The sequence below is a fragment of the Oxyura jamaicensis genome, chromosome 3, assembly GCF_011077185.1.
Source record: "Oxyura jamaicensis isolate SHBP4307 breed ruddy duck chromosome 3, BPBGC_Ojam_1.0, whole genome shotgun sequence".
Lineage (NCBI taxonomy): Eukaryota > Metazoa > Chordata > Aves > Anseriformes > Anatidae > Oxyura > Oxyura jamaicensis.
This window is the reverse complement of record NC_048895.1, coordinates 21681178-21692237: the sequence shown is the minus strand read 5'-3', so window position 1 is coordinate 21692237 and position 11060 is coordinate 21681178. Positions and strand designations below refer to the sequence as shown.

Here is an 11060-nt window from a genome sequence, read left to right as displayed (position 1 = left end):
AGGAAGGAAGGAAGGAAGGAAGGAAGGAAGGAAGGAAGGAAGGAAGAGACAGAGGGAAAGAATGAAAGAATGAAAGAAATAGGCTTTTGTCTTTGTTGCTTTTTTGTAAATCCATTTCATAAGCCAGAATCAAAGATGTGGCTCCAAGGTTAAGTCTAGAAAGCTGCTTCCAAGTGCTACTTTGTGGCTGCTGGCCACATGTATAGTTATCTGCTACAAGAGGACTATTCATCCAGGAAAAGAACAAAACTGCAGTTTTAGCTTCAGTTTAAGAAAAGAGCACTCCATCCAGCTCAATATTTACTTTGCAACCTAGAGTAAGGGAGAAAATGCCTTTATTTTAACCTAGGCATTAGTTAAAAAGTTTTAGATATCATGCATCAAAGAAATCCACTTCATTCTTTAAAATAACATCCTATTTCTCATTCTACTTGTTTTTAACTAGAACGTTGCAAAATTTGATGCTTCAAGCTCAGTTGGCATTTTAATGTTTTTTTTTTGTTGTCTCACGTGGTTTCATGCATTCTGAGCTTTGTTTTTAATTTCACATTTTTTCTGAAATAAATATAGTAGTTAAGATAGGTTTCTGCGTAAAACATTATGGACTGGCAAAGGAACATCATTTTTATGCCTAAGAATGGCATGTTTTTTTTATAGATCGAAGAGTGCAGACTCGCTGAATGTGTAAGACATATTTCAGAGAGTGATTTTTTTTTTATCTTTCTCATTGTTTCAAAACATAGAACACGAGACTTTTTAAAAAATTAAAATAAAAAATATTGATTACTTAGATATATGTCCTTGCAATGCAGTGGATTTATTTCAAGACAGTCTTCCTTTTAGAGGGCTGATTCTACTAAAGTTTCAGAAAGAAATAAAAGGCAAAGACTATTAGTGCTGCTATGGAAATTCTCTGCATTTCAGCTAAAGGATTAAAGTACCAATCTAGAACTCAAGCTGTCACAATTGTCTCTCTTTTATTTTACTAAAGTGCAGTTGCTTTACTCTATGCACAGAAAGGACTTCAATTCTTTGAAGCACAGAGAGATGGAAAGCTCAAAGCTGTGCTGAAGTCAGCTTGACCTAGTTTGACAGAGACAAGCTGAAAGTTCTCTGCAGAAACCTCTATCACCAGCGACCCTCTGCCTCACATGGGGGTCTCCCTTGCCTGGATGAGTACTTGGTTCCTGCCTCTCCTTCCCTGGGCTGTAGAGGCAGAGCACGGCAGGTCACCACTGCCAGCTCACCTCCCCCGCTGCTCCCACCACTACGAGCCCTTGCAGCACACTGTACCCCTGCACAGGTGCAGAGCAGCACCTATCTATCACACTTGCAGCAATTTGCAGACAACATACCATCTGCCTGATCCATTACGTGCTCCTTCATGGAATAGTGACCAAAAAAGCTGGTCTTCATCTCCTTGCAAAGCACAAGCAGCAGATGCTGAACAGTGATGACAGGCTGATGTTCCAAAACATTTGCCACTGATTTTGCTTTTGAAGACTGCAATTACAACAATGCTTCAGGAGGCCAAAACTCAAAGTTACAGCTCTTTTCACTTAGTGCTTATTCACAAAAATCACACTGGTTTGTTCTGTCCAAATATTTTGGATTTCTATCTTGAAACCTGCCCAAACGTAGAACCTGCCCAAAGTGTATGGGTTCAATTTAAGTTGTCTGGGAGAAGAGAACCCCCGGTTAACTGCACCCCTAGATCATTCCAGTATCAGGAAAGATGAAAATAAATTCATCTCCAGCATCCTGATGTGTGACTGCTGTGTTGTCTCTCTTAAAGCCTCAGCACGGAGCTTGGCTGGCTAAACTTCCTGACCCTACAAACCACCCACCAAATTTTTGATGAGGCTGAGAAGGTGCTGATCATGGCTGTCTGAGGAGGAGGAGCTCAGGAGGAGGAGCTCTGGGAAGAGGGCACAGTTGGGAATGGACAGTATTTTCCCAGGGCCTCCCCACACACACACATCCTTTTATTTTATATACTGAAGTACACATCAAGAAAAAATTCCGTCTGTAGGAACGTTGTAATTCAGATAGGTAAAGGAGACAAAAAGCAAGAGCAAGGGGGTATTGTCATCTTGATCTCATTTTATACATAGAGTATGGGGAAGCAGAAATTAAATGCCCTGCAGAGCTGGAGAGCAGCACCCACCTGCAAAGATGCATTTCTAGCTACTCTATCCATCACTGCAGTGTAAAAGGTTTTATTTTACTTAATCAGGCAGAACTGTTAGGAAATAAATTTTTAGATCCTAGCCTAAACTCCTGGGGATATGAAGGAAGATGTAGAAAAAATATATATAATCAAACTTCTGCTAGACTGTTGTAGAATCCTTGACAACAGTCTATTACATCTTACTGTTATCCTGCATTTCATCGTTACTGGAAAAGGCAAAAATATAAAGATCCGTCTCCCAGCCCACTCTGACCTCCCTTAAGAGCAGCATGCTCTCTTTGAGTAAGTTAAAAATCATGCTTGGACATCTCTATGTATTAAGTACAGCGTTTCATGTAGTATGTATTGTGTCAAAACACAAAACTGATAAAAAGTGGCCTTGACTACTTTAAATCACTTTTTTTTTTTTTTTCTCTCTCTCCACTAGTCAAAAAAAAGACTGATGTAATAAATAAAGCAGTGGAAGGATGCCAAAAAGGTAGTTGTCTTCACGTTACTTTGTGGCTTACCACATCATACTGAAGATCTCAGCATTAGAACATGTTGAATGTTATAAGAATTTGCCTGCAAGCATTGAGCAATTCCAGAAGTGGATGCATGAAGTAAACCCTCTCTTTTCATTGCATATTAGTAGAAATGGGAAGTGGTTATACATATGAGGAAATTAAGCTACCATGTATTTTATCTGTGGTAATCAATCATTAAAATACAAGGAGAGCATGAAGAACCTATTTCATCTCAATATGATGCCTTTCTACTTCTCAAACATGCTTTGCCAGTACTGCAAGTCTTTTAGACTTAATATTTTACAGTTATTGGGAAACAATATCCATCTATTTTTTCCTCAACCTTCTTCAAAACCTGTCTCATTATCTTGTCCCAGACAATTTTCAGCTTTCACCTGGCCTGCACTTGGTACACGTCCAAATTTAAAATCTTAGAGTACACCAATGGCCAGCAGAAACACAAAACATACACATTAAACATAAATAAATACAAATAGTCTCTACAAACTAAGTCCTCATAGCTGTGGTGCTCTGAAACATGGCTGGATACATTCACTGATGTGGCTCCTTAACTAATCTAGAAAACTAGAAGATTTGAAGACCAATGGAATAATGGAACAGAGGCCACAAGAATAAAACATCATCCATTTGGCAGCAGCATCATTTGGGCAATGCAAAAATATTTGCAAGGTGAATAGTTGGTCAAATAATTACTGCCAGTTCTGGGACAGCCTCCTACTTATTTTCCCTCACTTTCAAACATAATAGCTAGTTTTAATGCATTTAAAAATACCAGAAATACTTTCTCTTTCCTACTCTCTCAACAGACTGTCATCTCAGCTTCTCCAGTATCCTCAGAAAAAGAAGTTGAGGTGTTGTGATATTAGGCTGTTTATGATTCTTCCTTATTTCTGCTCTCATCCTCACCTTTCTCCTTTTAATTATAGCTTTTCTTGCAGCTCCTGCCTGGCAAATACTGAAACAGCATCAATAACCCTAAAGATGTATAGATTAAATGTCTATTAGACACAACGTTCAAAGCAAATCACGTCTGATGTGGGCTCATAAGCATTGTTTTATTTTTCATATGAAAAGGCTTTTGTGTGGCAGTCCATGGCTCACATTCACCTCCACCTTCCTTTTAAATGTGGTCCACCAACTCTCTTGTGAGATGTACTCGAATGTACCCCTCAGATTTAATGCCACCTATACAGAAAAGGGCTGTGTCCTATTAATCCAAGTCCACATGTGAGACTTCCATTTCAGAATGGAGACAGTAGTTACTTCCTTCACTTTTCCTTTGAAAAGTAGTTTTTGTTTTTTTAAATATAAATTTGGTGCAATTTCACCCAATAGCAAATATCTGCGCTGAAGTTATATTCACACATTCTATAAAATGGAGATTGTATAATATAGCATGATGGCTCTGTTCCATTATGCTTCATTACTAGGTTGAAAATTACTGACACTGTACATTTTTTCTCTTTAGTGTTCTATCATTTTAAATTATGACTGCACTGTAGGTTACTCAGTGTAGTAAATAATCTAAAAACATTTTCTGCCTGGCACCCTACTAACAGCAACAACACCTTCTTTCCCAGGTGGTCCTGAGGCCTTTCTCATATTCTCGTTAGGTAATTACCTTCTGCCTGCCTGAGGTCTCCTCCTGACTCCGCAAATGCATTCTTCATTTGTCATGGACAGTTTGTAGTGGTGCTGCAGGCTATGGAACAACCGCACTTGGGTGCAACAGCAGCCATGGTACGTCAGTACAACCTACCTCAGTTGTTTTCCATTCTCTTTAGGATCATGGGATAAAAATTGACAGAAAATAACTTGGGGGGTGGGAGGAGTTGTTTTTAGAATTTAAAATTTAATGCTTGAGTTAATTAGCTTCCTAAAGATTCAGAACTACTTATTCTTCGGATGTAGTGCTAATGGTTAACAGGTTATCTAAAGCCTCTGACATTGCTTCAGAAAACAAAGTTAAAATAATACTAGAGAAAAAAATGTGATCACTGATACTCTGAGAGAGCAGAGAACGAAGGAATGTCAAACAAGGAGAAATCACCATAGGCTGGGCTTTTTAATCAGTAATTCCATCCTCAGCATTTATATGTATAGTACACACCTTAGAGTAGTAAAAGAATATGTAAGAAAGCATTTAATTAATTCAAGGAAAGTGGTCATTTAAAAAAAAAAAAAAAAAAGGCAGGTATTTTGGAAGGTATCATTTCAGCATAATTAAGCATTCCAAATAGATACAAATTCTTGTTCACTTTCATAAATGTAGACAGCGATCCAAAGCAGACTCAGAACTGTGTCAACAACTGAACTGCATTGAAGAATCAAGTTCCATTATATGGTATTAAAGGTTCCATTTTGAAGATGATAAGAAGTAGTTTATCACAAATCCAGAAATATTATTCAAATTATGTTTAGCCTTATGATCATTGAGGACTACAGACAACCAAGCAGAAACAGAATATTTCTTAGTCATGAACAAAGCACACTCATACATCACACCAGAGGGAAGTAGACATTTTCTAAAGTTTTGGAAGAAGAAAAAAAAAAAAAAAAAAAAAAAAAAAAAGACTAAAACTTGAACACTAAATACACAAAAGCAAAAAGAATTGTTCTGAACCCAGAACAGCCCCTTTTGTGGTGGCTCAAAGACTTATCCCTAATTCAGAAACCTACGACACAAGTCTGAATCAAGCAGAACAGAGATCTGCAAACAGATTTTCCTGTTTCATGCAGTCTAAACACTAGAGCATTAATTTCTTTCTCTCAGATTTTGGATAGGATTTTTCTTCAGGGCTTAAGAAAACTTTCCAGTCAAAACCTACATACCTGCTGATAATTCCCAAGGAAAAACAGAAGGACCTCCAATATATGACTGTGGTAGGACTACTTACACTAATGTGTTGAAGTGAAAGCATGTTGTAAGTGGTTTTCTGGATAAATACCAGTCTACTCAACATTTTCCTAATCCAAGCTCCAAATTAATCATCATACTGTTATAGGGAAATAAATATGCACAGTATTACAGTGGAATTTTGATCATATTAAAGTTGAAGATATCTCCAACTACCCAAATAAGCCTTCTCAGTAATAACATACTGGAAAATTCATGCAATTTTCCTAAATTATGCCATTCAGATATAGCAAACCTTAACTCATACACAACTTTGTGTCTAATCAGACCTTAAAAGACAATCTGTATTTCAAAAGGAAGGTCATTAACCAAAATAAGACACTTTTATTTATAAATGAAACATATGTCACCAAGGCATTTTCTCCAATGCAATTATTAATCAGTTAATCTAACTCTTCACTCTAGTCCACCATCTTGAGCAAGGGAAACTGATTACAACTTGCAAAGTTCAACTAAATTAAATATTTGTATGTAGTAATGGTACTTACAGTAGAAATTATGTCTTGCTTGTAGGTTCCTCATTTGGTGATGTAATATTCAGAAGTCACCATGCTTTTGTTCTTAGATAAAGCATTTCCTTCATGGCTCTCTTTAAGTAGTCTTTTGAACAAGTCATTGCATCATAACATGCTCTCTTCTCACACACATGTATGTCCTCTGTCTGTATTTCCTGTCCAAAATACTCAATAGACACATAAAAGTAAACCAGTGAGTTACTAATTATGATACATGGCATTTATAGCATGTTTTATATCTTTAAAGTACTTTACAAATGACAGCTGATTGAACAGGTTAGGAAACAGAAACCCAAATATAAATTACCCAGAGTCCCTTAAAAGATTGAATAATTGTATCTCAAATGTTCCAGAAGGCTTTAAAAGACCACAGCTTCTTTGCTATAAATGAATAGATCAAAATCAGTGTTCCCATTAATTCTTTCTTTCTTAAGCATCATTCACATGAAACATGCATATGCAGCATGTAGTCTAATTGCTGCTGAAAGAGCCCCAGTATATTTTAAGAGTCAGGTGTGCCTCAAAGTATATAATTTGATCCATTCTTTAGAGAATGAAGACTTACATTGCTACAATTTCTTTTTTAATTCATGAGTTTCCTAAGTAGCAGTCACAAACCCGGCTCTCAAGTATCTTTTCTCAACTGTATCAATAGTTTTTGATTAGGACAAAGGAGAAGGGAATAACATACTCTTCACAAGGTTTTATTTTCTTTTCTGTACCCTCCTTTTTTTTCAATTTTGTATCTCCCCTATCCATTTTTCCTTCCCAAGTGGTGCAATATTCTGATTATCTCAATTACGAATTTTGAAAATTTTGAGTTGTTTTGTTCCCTAGCTTCAGTTGCACTTGGATTTGCTGAGTTCAGATGTCAGTGTTCTGAAGCATACTGCTTATTTTTTCTTTAACTCCTTCAAAATATATAGGTAGCATAATTATTTCATATTCTAGAAAATAGGAATACTTGCAATGATGGCCACCAAACAAAATAGACAAGCAATGCTATTATAAGTAATGTGGTGATACATCAGTCTTATAACCTTATTCTGAAATTTCTGATATATCATCTTAAATATTTGAATATATGGAGAAGCATTCAGAGAATGAATGTAATTATAGCTCCTGAACATTGTGGAATCCACTTGTAAATATAGACATCCAACTACAAGCAAAATAATATTATGTTCAGTAAAAGAAAATCTGGCTTGACCCTTGGGACTTTAACTTTTAGCCAAACATTAGTGCACACTTCATTTCTGATCAACTACTTATAATTCCAACAGATAAATTCCTCCAGACAAAAAATAAATAAAAAATAAATAAAAAATAAAATCTGAGAAAATAAAATGCTTCAGAAGGCTGTGTTACAAAGAACTCAATCCCTCACATTAAATTAAGCACAAACATTTTTCATGAATTTCACAGGTTGGTAATCTGGCCCAGACTTTGGAAACTAACCCATCTGTGACAGCATTAAAGCAATTACAGCACTCATTGCCAGTCATATGATGTAATTTCTTAAAATTTTCATAGAAACTCTTAATATTGGGATGTGCCATAGCTGAGTTCCTATGATAGATACCTCAATAGTTTCACATACCCAACTTTCACAACTTTCTACCAGAAGCTCTAAAATATTTAATACTTTGCTTAAAGCCCTGATGTCAGCCCAATATATTAGAACACCATTTTTTTATTATTTGATTTCTTGGTCCTTTGTTTGCAGTGAAGAGCAGGAAATGTGAATCACACTTGACAAGGACCAAATAAAGCAATACCATAATAGTATTTTTGATTAACTTTAAAACTTTATATTTACCAGGAGCCTGATAGCTAAGCTTTTGAACAACTATGATGAAGACATAGATACATATTGTAGGAAAATCTGCCTTGCAGGAGATTTTGCTATGCATTATTTGATAATAAGTCACTAGTGTAAGGAGCTCTTTAGAGAATACTTTATATGTTGTACATTTTAAGTACAGGATCCGAGCTTCTCTACAAGCAACTGCTTACAGCAACCAATCTGATAGACAATACTCCTCTGCTCCTGTTTCATTTGAAGTGATACAGGTCTTTTAATACAGATGTGTGTCTCTCTGTGAAAAGCAAACATTTAAAACTTGCCATCTAAGAACCGATAGTCTAACCCACAGAAAACCAAGGCTCAGGAATTTTAGGTCAAAAATAAGTAAGTTTTTGGAACTATAAAAAGCATCAAAGATGGTCAAAGCAAGCCTGACACTGTGATATGAAGGCATACATTATCAAGAGAGATTTTTCCCATAGCATATATTTCTGCTCTAAATCTGCTTTGATTGCTTAGCTTTAATCTTTTTTTCTTTTTCTTCCTTTTTTTTTTTCCAAAAAATCAAAATTGTATTCCTGGTGTGTATATCTACAAAAATGCTTTCAGATGATCAATTCTCTTTATTTAGGCCACTTTTGATCATTTGGCTATTACACAAGCAAACAAATTGCCTGTTCTCATTTCTGTAAGTTGTGTAACTCATTTCTGTGAGTAATTGCCACAAATCTCTGTATAAATCTTGTATGCCTGCACTTCGTACTATCAATAATTAGGGGAGTATTAAACAAATTCACTTAATCTGAATCTGCTGCAGTTAATGAAGATCTTATAGTGTACATTCATGATAGGGGAGATTCAGGCTCTATACATCAGAGGCTAATTATCAGGTTTTCTTGAAATACCTGGAGGAATGGGAAATATACTGGGTTATCCCCTGAGAACTGGGGTAGATGAAATTCTCTTTACTTTCATAAAATAATGGAAATATCACTATATTTGCATTACATATATATATATACATTATATATATTAAGCCTATACAGCCATAACTCTGATTTCATGTATCTCAGTCTGCAACATGTAGTCACCTGAATTTTCTAGACTGAAAAAGTATTATGGCTAGTAATCTTACATCAACATCCATTTTGCCCTCACTGTTTATTTCCTTCCTTTCTGTTCACTACCCTCTTCTCTCCAAACCTGTTAACAAAAGATCTTTTCAGTCTCTTCTATAGAATACATTTATACCAGAAGACAATGTCAGACAGGGCAATTCAGACTGAAAAGCAAGCAAACAAACAAAACCAACAGTAATAATTAGTCCCATAAGTTTATCTGGTTTGTGAAATGGCTTGGGCATTTTTTATTATTATTATTTTGCTTTTCCATGTTTCAACCTTTTATCTGTGTTATTTTTATTCCTGTGTTGATCACAATTTGCAGTTGTGAATGTATTCCCCAAAAGCCTGAATTATTCATTTCAAGACAATTCAAAAATACTTTTAAACCTTCAAAATAGTTTTACCTTTTTCCTCTTTTCCATCAAAAACACCATTAGACAATTCCAGGTTTCTCTTTCTGATTGAATTTTAGAACAAAAAATACAGCTAATTTTGTATGGTTTACCACAAACATCTCTCCTTTGCATACAGTGCATATGCATAGTAATCTATGCATTTGAGCACAGTAGCAATATATGTCTAGACCCAGAAGCATTTTCTCTAATGTATTAGAGAAGGTTTTAGCTGTGCTATATGAGTTGAGAGAAGACAATGCAGGAATATATTCAAAGATTCAAATATCTTTTTGGTCTTGTACCATCACACATAGATCTGTTGACATTTTGTTACAAATAAATTACTCAAATCGCTCTTCTCTGAAGAAGGTAATAAAAGCCTTTCCTGTTTACAAAGTTCAATAAAGTTCAGATGTTTTTCTCACACCTAAGGCATGGAAAGCTACCAAAAAAAGAAGAGCAGGAAACACTTGTTTGTCCCTTGTCACATCACATGACAATTAACACTGGCCCAGTTACCATAAATGTTAGGCCAAAGACATCCCCTAACTTCCCTATCTAGAGTAGCTGCCCTCAGTTCCCTGTATCTGAGAAAATGGGCCAAACATGGCCAAGGTTCAAACCATTGCACAGTGACACACACAGCTGCCCCGTGGGCAAGGCTGCTTGCTTGGCAAAGCTGCTCACTCATAGTTTCATCCCTTAATCTGTTTCAGAAGATATAAAACAATAATCAGTCCTCAGCAGCTTCCAAAAGCTGCTTTCTGCTTCACCACCAAGTCAAACAGATAAGTTTCAGACATTGCTGGAGCTGACTTCAACTAAACAGTCTTTGTCCTGAAACAGGCTGAAGAGTGCTTGCACGCTGGTTTACAGTGAGTCAGCACTCAGTAAACTGTTGTTTTCTGCCTCTTAACTTGTAGTTCTCAGGTCTCACGTCAGACACAACATCTGAAAACAGTCCTACAGGTAGGCTGTAAACACACCAGTCCATGAAGTGGAGAGACAAATTCAGAATCTGAGTAAACAAGCTCTAAATAAGCTCAAGTAAATCACAGAGTCATAGAATCATTAAGGCTGGAAAAGACCTACAAGATCATCTGGCCCAACCATCACCCTATTACCAACGTCACCCACTAAACCATGTCCCTAAGCACCAGGTCCAACCTTTCCTTGAACACCCCCAGGGACGGTGACTCCACCACCTCCCTGTGCAATCCACTGGTAGCAAAATGCCTGACTACTCTTTCTGAGAAAAAATATGTCTCCTCATTTCTAACCTAAACATCCCTTGGTGCAACTTCAGGCCATTCCCTCTAGGCCTAGTTACCTGTGAGAAGAGGCCAACCCCCAGCTCCCCACACCTTCCTTTCAGGCAGCTGCAGAAAGCAATGAGGTCTCCCATGGACCTCAGCTTCTCCAGACCAAACAACCCCAGCTCCCTCAGCCGCTCCTCACAGGACTTGTGTTCCAGGCCCTTCACCAGCTTCGTAGCCCTTCTCTGGACACACTCCAGGGCCTCGATGTCCTTGTAGTGAGGGGCCCAAAGCTGAACACAGAACTCGAGTTACGGCCTCACCAGAG

General features: G+C 36.9%; 1 protein-coding gene across 2 annotated transcripts in view; it reads right to left on the bottom strand.

The window, feature by feature from the left end:
* KCNK2 (potassium two pore domain channel subfamily K member 2) overlaps positions 1–11060 on the bottom strand; it is a 124517-nt gene that overhangs the window by 93882 nt on the left and 19575 nt on the right. The window contains exon 2 of one of the 2 annotated variants that reach the window (XM_035320974.1): positions 6124–6317. The exons of the other annotated variant lie outside the window; for it this stretch is intronic. Within the exon in view, the coding sequence (XP_035176865.1) occupies positions 6124–6157 (34 nt within the window). The 5' untranslated portion in view covers positions 6158–6317. The remainder of the gene's footprint in view (positions 1–6123; positions 6318–11060) is intronic. 2 annotated transcript variants of the gene reach the window in all.